This window comes from Poromitra crassiceps (genome assembly GCF_964638095.1).
Source record: "Poromitra crassiceps genome assembly, chromosome: 23".
Lineage (NCBI taxonomy): Eukaryota > Metazoa > Chordata > Actinopteri > Beryciformes > Melamphaidae > Poromitra > Poromitra crassiceps.
Genome location: NC_139639.1, coordinates 22276166 through 22297466, shown reverse-complemented (window position 1 = coordinate 22297466; position 21301 = coordinate 22276166). Strand labels below are relative to the sequence as shown.

General features: G+C 42.8%; 1 protein-coding gene across 1 annotated transcript in view; it reads right to left on the bottom strand.

Annotated features, from left to right (window-relative positions):
- The window catches only part of piezo2b (piezo-type mechanosensitive ion channel component 2b), a gene marked incomplete at both ends in the record, with an annotated part of 97204 nt that overhangs the window by 16779 nt on the left and 59124 nt on the right, over positions 1-21301 (bottom strand). Inside the window, 19 exons of the mRNA XM_083659220.1 lie at positions 129-322; positions 1046-1212; positions 1965-2042; positions 2161-2281; positions 3185-3283; positions 3536-3639; positions 5173-5241; positions 5550-5668; positions 6341-6430; positions 6911-7067; positions 8240-8357; positions 8968-9211; positions 11726-11891; positions 12208-12309; positions 12670-12874; positions 14340-14540; positions 15018-15140; positions 16518-16694; positions 18293-18453. Of these exons, the coding sequence (XP_083515346.1) occupies positions 129-322; positions 1046-1212; positions 1965-2042; positions 2161-2281; positions 3185-3283; positions 3536-3639; positions 5173-5241; positions 5550-5668; positions 6341-6430; positions 6911-7067; positions 8240-8357; positions 8968-9211; positions 11726-11891; positions 12208-12309; positions 12670-12874; positions 14340-14540; positions 15018-15140; positions 16518-16694; positions 18293-18453 (2695 nt within the window). The remainder of the gene's footprint in view (positions 1-128; positions 323-1045; positions 1213-1964; positions 2043-2160; positions 2282-3184; positions 3284-3535; positions 3640-5172; positions 5242-5549; positions 5669-6340; positions 6431-6910; positions 7068-8239; positions 8358-8967; positions 9212-11725; positions 11892-12207; positions 12310-12669; positions 12875-14339; positions 14541-15017; positions 15141-16517; positions 16695-18292; positions 18454-21301) is intronic.

The following is a 21301-nucleotide window of genomic DNA, read 5'->3' as shown; positions in this document are numbered from 1 at the left end:
ATAAGTGTGCTACAGTTTCAATGAAGCACTGGAATGAGTAGATACAGATACTGACATTTTCATACAGCTAGGAAAAAGTGTTTTATCTCTTTGAAGCTACTCAAAATTGGTGGCGTGTCCCTCTCTACCTGGACATGCTGTCTCTGGAGGCCATAGAGTCCTGGCTCTCCATGCGGTAGCCTCCTCGCCTCCTGCGGACCCTCTGGGAGCCAGAGAGCGACTCATCCTCGCTCAGCTGGTCCAGGCTGGACTGCCTGGACATGTTGAGCCTCATGGCCTTCTGGTAGTAGACATGGATGCTCTCTCTGGAGGGGACGTTACCCTGGAGGAAGAAGCGGAAGACGGAAACGTCTAGTTAGTTTAGTTTTTGTTTAAATTATTGGTTTGAACGTACAAATGATAAAACACAGCAAGATGAGAGAATAAATTACAGGTGCAGCTTAGCACAAAGACAGTTCACTTTCATTTGATGCAATTCGAAATATACATGTGAGATGCTGCAACCTCAAGTAAAAGGTTCTGTCAGGGGAAAAACACAGACTAGAAGATAAGCACTCAAAGAGAAAATAACATGAGCACTAAAACAGTAGAAATACTACAAACAATGAACAGAACAACAACAGAGAAATCAAGCACCAGGGAAATAAAAGGCCAAACACAGTGCACTTGCTATATGGTTAGTGGAAGAAATACAATGTTTGATTTTTAATATGCAAAAAAGTATATATTTTTATTTCTAAGGACCCCCTGCAATACCACCAAATACCACTAGGGGTCTGCGGTGCCCCCCGGATGAGAAACACTGCCATAGACAATTAATGTAACTATGACAATGAGAGTGATGTGGAAACTGAAGAAGCAGGTAACAATGACAATCTTCATCATTTTGAGGTATGGAAAACATTTTATGGCAAAGGATTTCCTATGTTCATCTTGGAGAATATCTCCTTCCTAAATTGACTGAATTGAAAGTGAACTGACCTAAACTCTTCTTTTGAAATGAGGATAAAGCTTTTTCACCTCCAGGTCCAGAGGTTCAGGGTACCTTTTTGACCTCCCTGGTCAGCATGCAGCGCTCGATCCGCAGGACGGTGGAGATGTCGATGTGCTCTCTGCACATCTCGTTCATCCACTTGGTGAAGCTGTCCAATGTGGTCTGGAACAGCACCCAGGTGAACTTGAGGATGTTGAACACTCGCTTGATGATGTTGTCTGTTGGAGGTTCAGGTCAAAGTGTATGAATTCTTTGTTTTTGTTGTTGCTTTTATTGTGTTCTAATTTGAGAACACAGTCACAATAAATGAAGCTGTGCACTAGCAGGAAACGTTGCATGGTCGCCACTCCAAATGGCAGCAAGAGGTAAATGAAAAAGCTCAACTTAAAAACCCAGAAATCATGTAACTTTGTGATTGTTAGACTGATAAGATGGTGTATTTTTACATAAAATCTTGCATAGTGAGGCTTTAAAATGTGAACACTCTTAAAGCCTTTAACTAGCCCAATGAAAGAAAAACAAACAAACATGTACAATAGTGGTCTATTTGGTATGTAACTCCTTCATACTCAAGTTGTTCCTGACACAATATTTGGAGTCAAGTGTCTAGAATGTGTTTAGATGAACTGAAAAGGACTTGACAGTATACGGTCAAGTTGTGTCTTTCAAGTATTCTTAAAAGATTGGTAACACTTTATTTGGATAGTCTGCCTACAGAGAGTCAACAGAATATTTATAACATTTCAACATCTTATTACATTACATTACATTACATTATGTCATTTAGCAGACACTTGTCCAAAGCGACTTAGAATAGTACATTTTGTAACAATAGTGCAATCAACTGTGCATCACAGGCTTCGTCAGCTAAGATTCTTAAAGGAGCAAGTAGCATTATTTGTACACTCTCTGTAGGTGGACTATCCAAATGAAGTGTTTCCAGAAGATTTCTTGATGATGTGAAACTAACCTGGACCTTCAGACTTCTTCTTCTCCTCCCCTCCATCTTGGCCATCTGACAGCTCCCCAACCTCGATGGCCACATGACCTACAGATACACATAAAATAAAATAAAACATCTGACCGTGCTTGAAAGTATGTGACTGTTTATAACTATTGGCACAGTATATTTGATGTGTGGTTTTGATCTCGAGTAATTGGCTTACTATCTTTCTTGCTCTTCCTGCGTTTAACTCCCTTGGTGTACTTCTTCCAGAATTTGCGTTTCTCTTTGCCTCGTTCCTTCAAGGCGGTTTTGGGATCTGTGATCCAGGCGTGGTAAAGGAACTGGAGAACAGAGAGCAGCAATTCATCACTTTTATCAACTAAAGGACGTAAAGCAGAGGAGTCAATGAGGCAAGTTACACAAGAGCCACAGCAAGCAAACAGAACAAGTACACACCTTTGAAAATGACATAAAAAAAATCAAGGCCCAAAGAACTAATGCTAATTACCGTATTATGTTTTTGCTTCGTTGAACATTAGAATTGACAATTTTTTGCTAAAGTTGCTTTTCATTCCTTTCTAGAACAACGGAACAGCGGACTACACAAATACATCAAAACAAACAAAACATTCACACATTTCAATGCAATTTTAGAAAAAGGTTCCAGCACATGCAAACCACTTCAACCTAATCAGTCAAACAGCAACATGCAAAAAGAGCCGCAGTCACCCGCATTTACATTCCATGTCAAATGTTATGATTTATGCGAAATTGGTCAGAATTGTTCATAAGTCAGTCTCATGTCTTGAGGCACAAGACTCAAGTTAAGCACCAAGTCAAGTCAGAACAAATCAAGGGACCAACAAATTAAGAGTCCAGTATCGATTTAAAGTATTAAATAACCTAAAATATACAATATGGTTTTAATCAGATAAAAACGTTAACGATAATAGTATCACAAGCTTGATTTCTATAATCCGTTTCAGTTTCAAAGTCAATTACACAAACACAAGATCTTTTGTCGAGACTTTAGAAACCTGTTTCTGTCAAAGTGAAGTCCCAAGTGACCAGAAACCCAGTCAAGTCAAGTGTCAAGTCTTCTCTTCAAGCATCAACTCTCAAGCAATTGAAATTGTGACTTGAGTCTTACTCGAGTCCAGGTCATATGACTCAAGTGCCTTAATATTTGGTTAAATGTGGCAAAAGAGAACAGAGAACATGAGTTAGATCTCATTGTTAAATACCTTGCCTGCCTTGACTACATACTGCAGTATGGTTTTAGGCAGTTTAATGATAGACTTGGGCAAGGCCAATACAGCAGAGGCAAACTTTCCAATAGCTCGCTACAGAGAGGGGACAGAGTGGGAGAGGATTAGTAGAAAAAACATGTCAGCGTGTTATGTACATAAAAGGTTAATTGTGTTAGAAGACAGTGAACAGGGGTGGATTTCATAGCACAGGATGCAGGTGAATAAAGATTATTCCATATACTGTATGTATATAAAAACCAAATAGAAGAATACCAATACATGTAATTGTATAATTAAATCAGTGTGACAGAGGCTGGTTTAGAGACTTAGGTCACCGGAGGTCACCTGAAAAGCTGACTTCTTTGGTGCGTCCTCATCCTTCTTCTCCTCCTCCTCCTCTTCTTCCTCACTGTCAGTTTCAAACAAGTAATAATCTCCACTTCTAACCACTGAGGGGCAGAGGGTAAAGTGTAGTTATACTGAGGAAGACAATTGTGACAGGGACTGGTGTTTATGGTAACAAGTAGGCCGAGGTATTTTTCATTTTTACAGATTATGAAAGTGCAGATTGTAAGATTTCAAATGATGTGTCATACATTGAAATCTGAAAATACATTAGTCGAAGAAGATATGCTTATTGAATGCTGGTTGGTCTGCTTAGTTTGCTAACAAATTATAAGTATTTGTGATCCTAGTATTCATTTTTTAACAAAATATTAAAAATGATCACTGATCCCTCCCGGTAAGGAAGAGGCAGGGAATTTTTTGAAAATCCAAGCACTTATTAAATCTTATTTTTTTTATTCAGTAGATGATAAACTCTTTAACACTTAAATCTATGGCATGAAACATTTTAGGCGCGTAATCATTTATTCTAGAGACACACAAGAGGATGAAACAGAAAATGTCAGAAAAGGAATCACACAACGCATTGGAAAAAAGTTATTATGACTGATATAACCCTACTTGTGAGGAGAGATATTGTCAACAGAAAGCACAACTAAGAGTGTTGTATTCAAACTGTGCAAACAGACTCTTGTTACAGCAGCACAGTTAATTGCCTTTCAGCTAATTGACAGAGCAAGTAATTCAAGTCTACAGTAGGTCAGAGTTAGGAGAAGCAATGCGATAGATGAGGCTTGACTTATGTCCTTGAACAGAAGAACCACAATGGAGGGGCGATCAGGGAGGATGCTGGGAAATATGGAGCGGTATCAAATGACAAAGAGATGAAATGGAGAAATGATTTGGAAAAATGTCACGTGGGGTACAACAGATCAAGACATGAGTTCAAACCAAACAGGCAACCACAATATTGGCTCAGAAGAGATTTTAACAATCTCCCGTACACATTTGATAATTGATCACAGGTTCAATCTTTCTCAATTTAGGAAGAATAATTTGCGTTCTTTCCCCGCTCTCTCTCATTATGGTAATACCTGCTGGGTGATCATGTCTACGAGCAAAGAATGAATTAACTCTTCACCCTTTAATTCCAGAAACGGGGAATAAAGGGGGAGCTGACTTCATACCTTTGCATTCAAATCTTTCACAACAGAGCGATTCTCTACTGTGGGCTCTTCAGGTAAGACCAATGACTGACAGGCATTCAAATGAAGGTCGTGTTTTAAAGATCACACACAAACCGCCAGACATTAGTCCCTTTTCCTTTGATTCATGGCAACATTATGTCTATTTGAGGTGAACCCCAGACTGCACCAATACTGACGCAGTTTTAGATACTTTTTTTTAAACTTAGAAGTGTCTCTCCACACATAAGATATGTGAGATGAAGTGAGAGCGATACTGTAGGTAACGAGGGACCTCAAATAGAGACAGAAAAGGTCTAAGGTCTGGACGGGAGCAGGGGTACATTGGTTCCTTCAGAGCCCAGGGACAGTATGGGAATCCTCAGCGTTCTGGTCAAGGACACAAGGGCCAATCAAAGTGGAGGAAGGAGTAGATGTGGGGGGTCAACCTACTGGAAGCATGGTCAACCCACGGCCTCCACCACTGCTTTTTTTTGGTCTTGGCTTTCGTTCGCTCTGCTCCTAAAATTTCACAAATAGATCAATGCAACATTTCATAAACAAATCAATTCTTCTGTGTACTGCAAGGCAAAAATGTTTCCTTTTGAAGACGCTGCTCTTTTTAGATCAAGTGTGCCGAAATAATGAGAAGACTTGGCATCATTACATATCACTGTCATATTAGGCTATGTAATTAGGCTTATTAAGCTATTTCCTACGATTAAATAGTCTCACTCACCTTACATGTGTGGCTTACTAACAACCATACAAACTCTACAACTTTTTAACATCAACTACACAGAGAGAGGCGCTGGCAGCCTTCGTCATACCATCATCGTCCTCCTCGGGCTGGACGAGGGTATGTCCCTCTCCAGACTCCTGGGCCATGCTCATCATCTTCTCCTTGCCCCTCTTGAACTTCTCCTGCCTCAACTTAATGCGCTCCATCCTGATTAGATCAGAGAGACGGTGGAGAGACACGACGTATTGACACAGGAGAAGATCACTGAGGGCCTAACAGACTGGCCATAAACATCTCAAAGCCTCATATGGAAACCAGTGTATGTTATGTAACAGTGGAGTGCTCATTAGAGCGGGCAAGTGGGTATTATCAGAACTTATGGCGAACTCCCGAGGTAACTGTAAGTGGTGGAAATACATTAACATCATGGAGTACCATATACAGGGAGCTGGCTTCCTGGAAAGGGTATAGATAAAGAAAGGAATTGGTTTTAATATAGAAGAGGTTTCAAATGGCTAATTAAGTAAAATACTAAGCTTAGGTTAATTTGGTTGTGTTTTTTACTATAGCCAACTCTCCAACGCTGCCACTGGCCAACAACATTAATCTGAATCTGAAATTAGACCTTGGAGGCTGAATTTAAAACCTGGAGTAGCTCTGATCTTGCTGTGTCTCATTCACATAATCCAGAGCAAGCTAAATCCAGGACTATTATATGTACAGTATATCATGAGTCAATCTGAGTTAGTCTATCTTAAAGAGACATTTCAGTCTAGGACATTTCTTAATCCATATGCAGGAAACCGTCCCCTACTGTCATACACAAAAACATCTCATAATAATCATAAACTGGAGTAGGATTAATATTTGGAGTCTCACTGTCTCTTTAGCTGCTCCATGGACTTGTGCTCTTCCTCCAGTCTGGCTTTCACCGCCTTGACTATGGTGGCCTGGAAAAGCTCCGCCCCTCTGGAACACAAACACCCACCGGTAACCAATCATGTAATAAGACAAGAGACATGAGTCCCATGGTATTTGCAAATAATTTATAGCATAGATACAGTTGGTCTGTGTGGGAACGCCCACAAAATGTTATTACGGCTGGTGCGTGAGTGGCGTAAAAAAAAACATATATCTCAATGGGCTGACTCACCAAAGGACGGTGCTGCGGCTCTACACTACAGGATTGGGGATTCTATAGCAGGTACATTACGTCTGTTCAGATGTGTGTTTACTGTGGGGGTTAATTATATAATTGTGTCTGCCTGGGCTGGGCTAGCAGCTAAATGCTAACTATGCTGAATGTGGAGAACGGGAGGATTTACCCCACCCTGACCACACTCCCAGCCAGGTACCCCAGCGTTTATGACAAGACATCGACTCAACCTATGCATATCAAAAATTGCAATCTTCTCAGTTCTCTTAAAATTGCCAACTGCCTGGATGTACCTGGATGCGAGGATCTGTGATGCGCGGATATCAGCCACCACGTGCAGGAAGTAGTAGCTCATGAAGACTCGTCTCTGCAGCAGCAGGAAGGCAAAGCAGATGCTGTCCCAGATGATCCCCGCCTCGTCACTGGGCAGTTCACAGCGCTTATCAGGATCTACAATACATACACACTAGTCATCACACAGTCTGCTTTATCAATAAGAAGAGGTCAACTAACGCTGTTAATACTGCAATGAACTATCATCTGATTTTCTTTTCTCCAGATTTTTCTCCCCAATTGTACTTGGCCAATTCCCCCTGCTGTCGCGGTCATTGCTCCACCCCCTCTGCCGATCTGAGTTGTAGACTAGCACATGCTTCCTCCGATACATGTGCAGTCACAGCCACGTCTTTTCACCTGACAGTTCCCTCCCTCCCCCCGAACAGCCGTCCCGACCAACCAGAGGAGGCGCTAGTATTATCTGAATTCAAATCGATAATCTGCAATCTAATCTGCATACTCAGAAAGGTCAATTACGCCGAAGGCTGTCAATTCCTCTCTTCGAATGCGATCTATTGTGCAGTTGATAAATGTTATTGTAGAATCAATATGGCGATGATTAACTGTCATGAAAGGTGAATGTGAGGACATTTGTCAGAATACAATGCACAGGCACTTGGGGGCGTTGACCTACACTGCTATTCTATTCTACTCTGATTGTGTGTGAATCTTATTATTGTTGCTGAATTGTGTTGCGGTCGTTTCTTATTTGCTGACTATACTGTACTACGGGCATAGTAGCAGCCTAAAGCAACTCCTTTTCCCCCTCATTTCATCAGCAAGATTGCAAGAAATTCTATACATTTACAAAAGAAAAGTATGCAGGTATGAGAGAGACTAAGGAGAATTATTGGTCTGTGTGAAATAGAGCCCTGCACGGGCCTAACATTTAGGCCCTAGCCCGGCCCGTGCCCAAGACAATCCTACCCGACCCAAGCCCTAATTCTTTATTTAAAAACCGGCCATCGGGTCTCGGGTCCCATTGGGTTCGGGTCGGGTAGCAGACCTCTTGTGTGTGTCTGTGTTTGTGCCTTCCAGCCTGTGACACAGCAGCAGAGCTTCAGGAGTCGAGGGGGTGTGGGAGGGAGTGTAAAACTCAACTGTGCTTCTTAACACAGAATGAGTAAAAATACAGTATAATTGATTCTAATTGCTGACTTGTCCCCCTGTCTTCCCCCAAATCTACGTGTGGAAATAAATAATGTTGTAAGCAGCAAATTAGTTTAATCTGTAATCAAAAGCTACAAGCTACAAATTATAAAATATAAAATGGCAAGTTATCTTACCTATGGATTCCTGGTTAGTGTCGACATTGTACTCCTTAATGGTGCAGGCCAGACTGAACAGCTGGATTAGCCAGCAGTTGTTCACTAGCAGAGAGTTGATGTAGCCACAGGCAAGGATCTGGGAACAGAGCAAAGAAGGAATCATTTAATAGTGTATAAGTACATAAAATATATACAGTACTTTCTATAAATAATGAACAAAATGCAAAATAATAAAGACTTGATCTGGCTAATGTCCCGTCATAATCCCCATATATTAGGTAATTAATTTAGATAAGCCAATGAATGCATTCATAAGCAAATACTTCTATGTCCACATACTTATCTTCACATAATACATGGGCAGTATTGATATGAACTTAAAGCATGTTACTGTTACTGTATGTAACAGTTACTGTATGTTACTGTATGTTATAGTTACTGTAGTTACTGTACTGTAAAAATCATTTTTCCTCATTAATATTTTTCTGCACATTTTGGAGCTGAATGCTCCAAAATCTAATTAGATCACCAACTCTATAGGGGGAACCTGCAGTGTAAGTAGCCTATTACGTTTCTATCATGTACTGTTCTTGAGTGACGACAAACAGGCAGACAGACGCCACCATAATGACATAAAACCCTGCATACTCTGTACCATGGTGGCAGAACATAATAAAAATGCGTAACTTTTACAGACAACATCAATTCATCTTCATAACCGAAATGACTTGTAACAGAACACTCACAGATAAAATGTTCTTCATTGTGATTACAAAGATGTTGTAGGCGATCAGGAAGTCCCAGTAGTGGAGGATCTTTTTGATTGGCTTGAGCAGCAGCTCGCCCCCGAAGAGCAGGAAGTAGAAGCAGGCCACCAGGTAACCCATGCAGAAGACACTGATGCGCGTGGTTCCCGTGATGAAGATGATGGTGAGGACGAACCAAAAGAGGTAGCTGAACATGATGACCTTCAACATGTCCAGGTAGGACCTATGGGACAGTGGAGGGGAAGGTGACATGTGAAGGGCTACAGGGTCAAAGCCATGCCCCTCTGTGTTCCAGTCATGTGGGGAAAATGGGGAGTAATTGAGTAAACCTTTCCTTTGAAAACAGTGAGTCAAAAAGTGCTTAATTGCAAATTAAGTTGCAAAATTAAAAGCATAGAAAACAGGAAACAACACGGGTGCAAAGTTTATATCGCAACACATGGATAGAACACTAAAACAATGTGCAGTGGAGACACAAACAAAAGTATAATGGCATGTGGAAACAGTACACACTGAATGGTCTTTGGGTATATTTAAATTTTTTCCCACATGGACTGCAACATAATGCAACATAAAATGAATCAGAAGTCTATTTAAAGCGGCACTAAGCAACTTTGTTCACTGGTGGCTCCAAATTGTAGCTAATGATTTGTTTGAAAAATGTAAACTTCAACACCCAGAAACCATGTAAGGTGACGTCAGTAAACTGCATACAGTTTGCCAACCATGAATAAGAGGAACAAGAGCCAAAAGACCTAACACTGATTGAGTGCAGCTCTGGATGTCTGTTTAGGAGTTTCGATTTGTTTCGATTCATCGCCTCCTGGGATTGGAGAAGTATCCATACTCAAATCCAGAAATTAATTTGGGCCAATTGCAGCCTTACTTTGTGATTTAGGCTGACAAAACGGCTGCTTTTCTACCTAAAAATCTTGTAAGATGTGCAGCTATTTCTTATAACATTTCTTTCTTTGACAATGTGCATCCGAGAGACAGGGATGATGGAAGAGAGTGGGGATGCGAGTCGACAAAGGTCACGAGGAGGTGTGATAGCACACAACATCATGTGGCCCCAGCCAGCTGAGCACACCAGGAAGCCCCAAAAACCTTTTCGACCACCTGAGGACCAGCATCCATTTCGCCTTTCCAGTCTCCCTGACCACATGATGAAAGTCAAAACAACATTTCAGGTCATGCTGTTATGCCTTGTATAATCCACCCATCAGTCACACTTAGTGTATCAATTAGTGTCAGGACACACCGGTAAGAGACTGATCAATGTATGGGAACCAGAGGTGAAACCCGACCCCTGTCACTCAGCCCAGGTACACTCCTATGTTCTGTGTATGGATCTTGCTTCCTTATCATGTGAGAGCATCTCCTGCACTAGCACCAATTACTATGATGGGTGCAGTGCAAACATAGGAAGCAACGTGCACTAATGTGATGGCCCATAGGACCACAATAACAGCAACATTGTTAAGGAAGGAGCTCTGATGAAGTGGGCTTGGATGGGACGCTGCCTGTGTTGATGGGCCGGAATAGCTGAGTGAGTGTCCTTCTTCATCAGGGGGGAGAAAATACCTTTTCCATACTTAAAAGCTATTTATTGAGTTAGAGTACAGGGCAAAAGCGTCTGAGTCGCGGAGTGACGGACAGAGTATCCGTAATTCGATCCTGGAGGGAAAGGATGGAATAAGTGCAGAGCTGCTGTGGCGTGGACAGACGGGGCGTGCAGCTCTCTTTCTCTCTACTAGGGCTTGTTGATGGACACAGAGTGCGTTAATAAAAGACTTGTCCACTTTGCGCATCAAAACAGTGGAATGTGAAGAGCACATAATCAATGACTGTGGACAGGTCAGGATGCTCTCTCTATCTCTCTCTCTCTCTCTCTCTCTCACCCAGTCTCTATCTATTCCCCCATCTCTCCAAATGCTCCCCACTCTTTCTTATGTGCAAGGTTATCACCTCGATTATGTCCAAATCCTAGCCAAAGTTCTGAATCATGCACGGTGTGGGGGTGTTCACTAACACCTCTCGCTGGTGTAAAAGCTAACATGAGCTACCGTCCTCTGTAGATTTTTTTTTTTACTTTTATTTATCTAGGGAAGAGTTTTGCTGAGCAAGTGAGCTCTTTCTCAGCAACCGCCCCGCTTGAAATTTCTACAGTTACACAGGAAGCAGCCAAGTACAACATCAGTCTTCTACTGCTGGCCATTGAGCAGCTCCACTGGAGAAATTGGGCTTTACCCAATGTGAAAAAATAAAATAAAATAAAATAAAATAAAATAAAATAAAATAAAATAAAATAAAATAAAATAAAATGTTCTCATGGTCACCAGCCTGCTTCGCTAACTTTGGGCTACCAGCACCTCCAGTGCCCTCATGCTCACATTTCTTTTGTGGTTTTTGTTTGTGATTTGTTTGTTTGTGATGATTCTTCATATCTATTCTAGGATGTAACCCATGCATTTGATTCCAATATGAACTCACAGCGATGTCAAAACACTAAAACAAAATACATCACTTCTGTTTTTATGTTCTGTTCCTTTCTGCTATGGTGTGCCTTTTAGTTTTGATTAAATTGAAGCATCTCTCTATATACCAATCAAGTGCTTTTTTCATGTTGGTTAAATGCCTTGGTATCCGATTTTGCATCCCATAGATCACATCTGATCCAAAACACACTTTCAGCTAAAGTGTGAACACAGCCAAATGCTACTGTTGGCTCTTGTACCTGCAGTGGATGAAGTCGGGGACAGGGTTGTGGACGGCAAAGGAGGCTGCGTCCAAGTCTCTACAGATCTCCACATTGTCTCCGGCCATGATGCGGACTGCTGCCTTGTTCTCCTCATCAAAGATCTGCCTTTGGAGGGAGGCACACAGCAGCAGCATGAAGTCATCTAGCAGAGGAAAGGAAGAGGAGAGGAGAAGAGAAGAGAGGAGAGGAGAGGAGAGGAGAGGAGAGGAGAGGAGAGGAGAGGAGAGGAGAGGAGAGGAGAGGAGAGGAGAGGAGAGGAGAGGAGAGGAGAGGAGAGGAGAGGAGAGGAGAGGAGAAACTCATTAGGACTTAAAACTCCATTCCAATGAAATGATGTGAACAGTATGCAATTTTAATTGAAGTAGGGGATCTAAGACATCTCATAATCTCAAATATAACATGTTGGCTAGCAGGGAAATGTTCTAACTCATTGCCAGTAGAGCCAAGATTATACCTACAGATTAGAAATATCGGATTGGGCTTGGTGTGGAAATCTGGAACATAGAGCCACTTGACCACATTGGAGTCTGTACTAGAGCTGGGAAACCTCCAGGGATAGTCTGAAATTAACACACACACCATTATCAGATAACCTCCAGGGATAGTCTGAAAATAACAAATACACTGTTATCAGAATTATAGACAAGTCAAGTCAAGTCAAGTGTGATATCTCTCACATCACATGTCTAGTAGTGATTGATTATTTTTATGCATTTTAATTATTTATTCTCTCTTGTTTTATACCTTATTTGTTTTTTGTTGCTTTTTCTTTATTTTATTCTGTGTTTCTTATCTAATGTCTTGTATACATTGTGGAAAAACACTTTGAATTGTCTTTGTGTACAAAATAAATGTGCTGTGTAACAATTAGACCTGCCAGGTGGTTGAAGTACTATTTGATCCAATTCTATCACGCGCACCTTTACAGGCTGCAGGAGGGAACCCGATGCAGACAAAGTACTGGAAAGTCAGCATGCAGGCCAGGAAGCCGCAGTACTTGGGCCAGATCTCAGCGATGGCTTTCCTCCTGCGCCGGTACATGACCACAATCAGGGCGAAGGCATGAAGCATGGCATAGAAGTCCATACGCTGGCCGACCACATTGACCACCAGCAGCAGGCAAGTCTGTGGGAGGAAGAGCAAACTGTTTAGAGCTTAAGGATCAGTCTGAGGTGTCGTTCCTGTCAATATGACCCATTAAGGTGATAAGTCATATAGGCATAGAGGGTCATTCCTATGCTGGAATATGGTACACTTACCTATTTGTTTTATCTTTCTTCTTCTTATTTTTTATGTCATTTTACTAGCCAAATTCTGTATTGCTTTTGCACATATTTTTGATTTTGTCCATTTAATTTACGTAAAGCACTTTGAGTTGCATACTATGGTGTTGGGAGGAAAATCGTTACACTGAGCATAACCGCTGTGGGAAAAAAAATCTAAATATTTTAACTCCTATGTTTCACCGGCTTTGCGTGACATGAAGAAGCGGCCAGTGCGGCTGAAAAATGAGACTGTTTTCAAAACACAAGTGTGACTTCCTTCACTTCTCAGAAGGCCATTACTCCCCTGTCTCGCCACATCACAAGTACCGTAGTCTTTTGCTGACATCTAGCAGGGCTGAATATCATATTTAGTACCTTTAAGGAAGATAGACTGTGAGACATACATTTCAATCTCTCCACATAGCATTACAGTCCATCAACATCTGAATTATGAATGTGATGTGTATGAGTTTATATTTATGTTTACTGGGATCCTCATTAGCTGGCAAGTTAAAGACAGCTAGTCTACCTGGGGTCCTTTCAAAAAGCAATACATTACAAACTAGAAGTGCACTCAGAGAACGCAGACCTCCAGTCTGCGACGATGTGTACATTTTGTCAGTCAGATCAGGACACTAACCCTGATCCACCCACATCCCCCCAGCCACCCCTCGAACCCGATTCTATGACCTTCCTATCCCTAGCCCTGCCCCATTCCTGACCACGCTCCCTCCCACCACCCAGATACCCCTAGCCACTCCCCCTACCCCCCCATTCCCTCGAATCCCGACTCTCTACGACCTTCCTATAGCTAGCTATGGCCCCTTTTCCCTAGCTGTGCCCCCTTGCATCGACATATATACAGGTATATGTCAGTGCTGCCTTGACCCAACCCGGATTGGATCTGCTCCAAAATTGAATGGGCTCTTCCCATGCAAACACCCTTCCACCAAGTTTCATGAAAATTGGCCCAGTAGTTTTTCCGTAATCCTGCTAAAAAAACAGACAGACAGACAAATGGACAAACAGCACCGAAAACATAACCTCCAGCAGAGACCTAAACAATAAGACAAGAAACAGATGTGAGTGTGGATCGTACACATGCATGGGGCTAATTTAGTTAGCAGGGTACACGTTCCCATCCAAACCACACATTGTTAGATAATGAACCATGTCTTTTTACATCATGAACCAAATATGACCCTTTATTTTGTATTACTTGTTAGCCCGCCATGATGTTAGCTATGTGAATTTACTATAAAAATGGTGAGAATGTCCGTGCATGCTTTCCATGCCTGACATCCTCCTTTTGCATTGGAGCCTACCTCCAGTCCAAACTTGTAGAAGAAGTAGTTGATGAAGTATTTGATGAAGTTGATGATGCCGTTGTCCAGGTGTTGTCGTGTGATGCCATGGAAGATGATCCTGGCAGCTGGAGGAGACAGCTTGTTCCTCAGTCTGTAGTATTCCTGATGGCGGTAGATGGTCACCTCGAACGCCAGGATGGCCAGCATCAACAGGTTGTTCTGCACGGATGAGGTGGAGAGTGAACATTTTACATTGTGTAAAAAGAAATTACACAATTTTGTACAATTATTGTTTTTATTGTTTGTTTTTTTGGTAAGAGAAGTGAAATATTCTGATTACGTTTGTTTCTTTTTTCTTTTACTGAATATGCATCCAGTCACACAGCCTTTTATGAATAACTTTATTTGCTTAGTTTGAACTAAGCATTGACTGTGGCCAATCACAAAAAGGCGCTTAACTTCTGAATGGATTCACGTAACACCACAAAACTTTGTAGAAGGTTTGGCGGAGTGCCCTCTAGTTTATTTTATTTTTATTTTCTTAACTGGATTATGTGCTGCCTTAACTGTGATTAATGCACGCGTGTGCGTGTGCGTGTGCGTGTGTGTGTGTGTGTGTGTGTTTGCACGTTTGCGCAGGCGTGTGATTGCACGTGTGCTGCAGACATAAAGTTGATGAATGGTTCCTCTGCTCACCCTGAGGTACTCCAGCAGGAGCTCGGACTTCGTGAGGCCCACCCAGTTGGCTGGATCCACAGGGTCCTTATACAGCAGAGAGTCTTTCATCTCAGTTCTCTGTTTCTCTGTGTAGTTCACTGGCTGGGGAGTGGGACAGAAAGGAGACATGTTTCTCTGTGTAGTTCACTGGCTGGGGAGTGGGACAGAAAGGAGACATGTTTCTCTGTGTAGTTCACTGGCTGGGGAGTGGGACAGAAAGGAGACCTGTTTCTCTGTGTACGGTAGTTCACTGGCTGGGGAGTGGGACAGAAAGGATACCTGTTTCTCTGTGTAGTTCACTGGCTGGGGAGTGGGACAGAAAGGAGACATGTTTCTCTGTGTAGTTCATTGGCTGGGGAGTGGGACAGAAAGGAGACCTGTTTCTCTGTGTAGTTCACTGGCTGGGGAGTGGGACAGAAAGGATACCTGTTTCTCTGTGTAGTTCACTGGCTGGGGAGTGGGACAGAAAGGAGACATGTTTCTCTGTGTAGTTCACTGGCTGGGGAGTGGGACAGAAAGGAGACCTGTTTCTCTGTGTACGGTAGTTCACTGGCTGGGGAGTGGGACAGAAAGGATACCTGTTTCTCTGTGTAGTTCACTGGCTGGGGAGTGGGACAGAAAGGAGACATGTTTCTCTGTGTAGTTCATTGGCTGGGGAGTGGGACAGAAAGGAGACCTGTTTCTCTGTGTAGTTCACTGGCTGGGGAGTGGGACAGAAAGGATACCTGTTTCTCTGTGTAGTTCACTGGCTGGGGAGTGGGACAGAAAGGAGACATGTTTCTCTGTGTAGTTCACTGGCTGGGGAGTGGGACAGAAAGGAGACATGTTTCTCTGTGTAGTTCACTGGCTGGGGAGTGGGACAGAAAGGATACCTGTTTCTCTGTGTAGTTCACTGGCTGGGGAGTGGGACAGAAAGGAGACATGTTTCTCTGTGTAGTTCACTGGCTGGGGAGTGGGACAGAAAGGATACCTGTTTCTCTGTGTAGTTCACTGGCTGGGGACAGAAAGGAAAGTAAAGTAAAGTCCCACTGATTGTCACACAATGTGCGAAATTTGTTCTCCGCATTTGACCCATCCCCTGGGGCAGCGGTGAGCGGCAGCAGCGCCGCGCTCGGGAATCATATGGTGATCTAACCCCCCAATTCCAACCCTTTTTGATGCTGAGTGCCAAGCAGGGAGGCAAATGGGTCCCATTTTTATAGTCTTTGGTATGACTCGGCCGGGGATCGAACTCACGACCTCCCAGTCTCAGACCACAAGGCCACTGAGCTGGTTGGAGAACTGTTTCTCAGTGTAGTTCACTGGTTGGCTGTTTGATGTGTGCGCTTTGTAATGTATAACATGATAACTGTTTATATCTGATGACAGGTCTCTTCTGGAAGAACGAATAAAGCGTAAACACAATAAATTGGCTACTTACAGTATGTATGTGTAATGCTTACAACTTGAGTTGGGGAGCGTTAAGTGTGTTATATTCACCATAGAGCAGTTCTTGGAGTAGGAAGGCGGGTCTATAGACTTCAGCTGGTACAACATTTTGCAGATGATGATGACACACGTCCAGACAGTGCAAACACTGGAGGCCAGCGGCCGGAACTGACTGTAGGGCAGAGCGAAGGCCCAGGATGCCAGGAACACATAGTTGAACAAAGACACCTGCACAGGATGCAACACAGATAAGACATAAAAAAAGGAGGTGGGGGGGGGTCCACACATTTCCTTTTTCCACTGTCATTCAGTGATATGATAATAACAATAATAATAATACTCCTTCACCTCATCTTCCTCTCTTACTATTAATAATAATCAGCATTTTTGTAGAGCATTTTCAAAAGACAATTAGCGGCTGTGTCCATAGGAAACGTGTTTTTCAGATGAGAATGCTTTGGAAATCATGTCCAGAACGCTTCCAACACGCACGGAAGGGAGTACGGAGGGGGTACGGTGGTGCAGTGGTAAGTGCTGTCGCCTCACAGCTCGAAGGTCCTGGGTTCGATTCTCACCTGGGACGCTGTGGGCGCTGGAGTTGTGACCCCCCCATATCTTCAGTGCCCACTGCCCAGGTGGGCTATCTCGTCGAAAGGGCCTTTCTGTGTGGAGTTTGCATGTTCTCCCCGTACCCCCCAGGGGGCTCCTCCGTACATAACCCCCCACTAAAAACACGCAGAAGATTGTCATCCGACCAGTGACGACAACATCTGAAGTTGGTCCAATGATGGTCCAATGAAGGTCCCCGGGCGCTGGAAAGAAATAGCGACCACTGCTCCTGGCCTGCCCCCTGGAGGAAAGGACAAGCCTGGATGGGTCAAATGCAGAGGACATATTTCACCGGCCACCGTCAGCATGAGTGTGTGTAGTGGCCGCATGCATGTGTTGTAGTGTGTTCGTGTGACAATAAAGACGGGCTGCCGTCTGAAATCGTGTCGTGACCACGGTGCACAGAGTGTTTTTTGTTTTGTTTTGTCTTGCTTTTTTCTCTGCCATCACGCACAGTACAGTTCAGGACGCAGCGGTCACACGGACGGTAGCCAGCTAGTTTTCGATTGTTCGCACTGTAAACATGAAAGCCAGATTATTGGCAATTCTGGCAGCAGCAGAGTTTGAAGATCCCCCCTGCCAGGAGAAGGGGTAGGAGGAGTGACATTGACGAGCAGTGCGCTTTTCCTCCAAATGTTGAACCTTTTTCAGCTTGAGATGGCCAGAGCGCTCTGCCAAAAAAACACTAGCCGCCCAGAACGCTTAAACTTAGGTGCGGTGCTTGAAAGAGGAGCACTCCTACCGCATCCTTACCATAGAGAATGAATTGCAGAAAGGTGCTGGCTGCTCAAATACACGTGTCCTGTGGACACAGCCGCTTACACAGCACCATCAGCATCAACAGTAAAAAGTAAAGAACAAGCAAATGCCACATTGTTTCTGAAGTGGATTTTAACAATTAAATCAAACTTTTGAGCATCTATTTTCACCTATATTTGTTTACTGAAAGAGGAGGCCTTTGCATAAAACCCATCTTGGACCAGCCGGGATCTGATCAAAATGTCCTCCAATACAAGGTTTGGTGTGGGTTATTCACGTGCAAGTACAGTACATGCAAATGAATCGCAGCAACAGCTTGAAGCCATTTGGGATAGGGTACCACCAGGGAGAATGGGCCATAATAGAAGTGACTGAAAGTTGAGCGTGACTCCACACTGCTGTGGATGTATCATCAAGTGAACGCAGAGTTTCTTTGATCCTGTCTCAAGCTACTGTACCTCTTTGACAGTGACCAGGATGATGTAGCAGGACACGATCTTGATAATGTGGATCTCCAGCAACCACCAGATGAAGAGCTGCAGCTTGTGGAAATACTCCAGGAACTTGAGGAAGAGCACGGTGAGACGGTCGACCACCAGGTGCCATTTATTCTTCAGATCTGAAGAACGGAGATTGAAACCAGATACGTTTACATGCAAAACAGCAACAGTGAAGAAGGAAAGTGTTTTCTAGGTTTGAATATGACATCTTTAGTTGAAACACTGTTGCACTACTACTGACTTTTTGTATGTCTGACTTAACTGACAAGCACTGACAACATGACCCCCCCTTTACACCTGCATTTAACATGCGACCTAAGTGATTGGAGTGTAATAAGATAGCACAAAATGCATACAATCCAGGTGTAAATGCACCCAAGATGGATTTAAGATCCCATCATTCAAAGATGCATTTGACCACATTAACAACAAAGTGTAAATACGATATGTCCCCAACCCACATTTAGGAGGCTTGATAATCCAAATAAACCTTTGTTCACAAAAACACTCTCAAATTGGTTTTCTGTTCATTTTTAAGGATGCAAACATTACAGAAGGATGTGATGAGCGTGACAATCCGCATTTAGGCAAAATTGGATGTAAATATGCGTACAGGGGAAACATTTTAATGCATTACATTACATTACATTGACATTAATGCCAGGTGGATAGGGGGCCTATCTACACGTAACAGCTAAACATGTGTTTTAGATGTACTGTATTTGGAAGCTATAACGCTGGAAATAAGCCAGAAATGTGTAAGGTCGAGTAAATTCTGGATTGTTGCTTTAATTAGCTGGAAAGGTTGATTTTATATGTAGTTTTATATTCTCACAAAGGATATAAAGCCCAGTAACAGACGGTGTATGCTCATACAAAGGCTCAATTATCTTGGGTTTAATAGTAGCCTTATTGTTTGGATAAGGAACTCTGTGAGAGCATATAGCTCATAGTTCACAGCTCATTATAAACCGAGAGGCCCTGAAGGGTTGTATTTTTTAATCACCTATTTTATTTTCTGTGTACACAAACAACCTTTTAATTTAAGACCAGTGTGTTACTGTCTGTGTAAACACACTAATGGTACAGCTTTAGCTGGCCTGAGCAGGAAAACAGGCACTTGAGCTCCTCATGATGTCAGAACAGCAAAGTAGCGATAAATCTAGCTAAAAACAAAAAATGTGCAAAGCAGAGGATTTTACAACACTGTTGTGATAATTAATGGCCTGGCTGGTGAGAGGGCAGACAGTAGATACTTGGGCCGCCCTGCTGGCCAACAGGCGGAGGCGCGTTTCTGAGAACACTTGGGTATTAAGAACTTTGAAAAGGTCTCTTAGACCCATGATTGAAAGTGCGCTGTCTCTAGAACGGTGAGCGCGCACGAGGTGAATCTCAGCTGTAAACACAGGGGTATCCTAGCGAGGGGAGTAAACACTGGCCGCTCAAACGGCGCTGCAACTTAGGTGGGAGGCTTTGATATACAGTACTAGGACCAACACAAGAGTCCTGTATCTCACACTAGAGAGCTCACAACCCCTGCTGTGAGACTGAGATGCTGAAGTGATTAAATGCAACACTGCAACAGATCAGACTCCTACAGTACCCATCAGATGACTATGAGGTTTACTACAATAACCTCTTTCTCAAAGATGATCTTTAGGGCTTTTTCGTCTTTATCGGACAATTCAAACATGAGTCAGGAAAGACTGGGAGAGAGAGGGTTGAGGCCGGATGACATGCAACAAAGTCTTGTATAAATAAACCTTGCACATTCTTCAGCACAACAGCTTAGTCTTTTAATATCAAAGTATGTGTCATTATGTGAAGTGAAGCCAAAAGCAATGCTCCACCCCACCTACATACTAAAATTGTATTCTATTCCAATACCGCAGTATTAGTAATTCTGTTATGAGCGCTCTCTACAGTTTATCATATCCCTGAATCCAACCCATCATCACCACCACAGCCACACAGGACAATACCATCTTTTTCAATTTGTTATCATGCTCTCACTCAGAATGTCAAAATATAAGCGATGTCATGTATAGTTTTTGAGATATTAACGTTTGTTTGGCACAACTCATACTATTAACTGCCGCGGGGTTCCGCATTTCTGGGTGGCAAGTGACATCACGCTGACTTGTCCTATCCAATGCCTTTTGGCTGATGGTCAGGACGTTGTGGGGTGTATATCATTTGGCCCACAGAGAGCTGCTTGTGACTATTAAGGAGAGGCTGGCGGCCCCAGGCAGCACAGGGAGGTCAGAGCAGCAGCAGCTATGGTGCGAAGCAGTAAGAAATAAAAGCAGAGCGAAGCTCAACATGCAGCAGACAAGAACAATATCAGTATTGTTTTGTACTGCAGATTGGCTCTGTGTTCGCCATCTGCTCCTTCAGCTGCAGTGGCTTTACAGAACGCTGTTAGCTCAGCCTCAGATGATGTTCTTTCAAAGTAAACAGCTCATCGTATCGGTGACTGGGGAAGTGTTGGGGTGTGAACTTTGTGGAATAAAAATATATTTTATTCTCAGTTTGAAACTTCATATATTATAATGTGACGATCCTGCAGAAAGCGCACAACCAACATGGAAGCTACAAAACCACTGTAGCCTACAATGCGAATTGCATTTCCAAATTTCAATGTATTGTTTAACAAATTACCTTAATGTAAAGTGACCAAAAGATAACTGTCAGTTAAAGTAGCCCTCTGGTTGTCAACAGAAACAAACAGATTTAAAATTGTTCTTCTTGGTGTCAATTATGTCACATACAACAATGAATGAATGCTCCAACTTGTCAACAGCATATGAAGCGCCCCATAGTCTCTCAGCCAATAGCTGGCTGCTTGCCAGCTGGCTATTAAAATCATTGCACTGTATCTTTAACACATAAGCTTAGCTTAAGACTAGTCTAAGCTTTAGACTGGTCTTACAGTACGACAGGCTTACTTTGACGTAGGAAAGATAA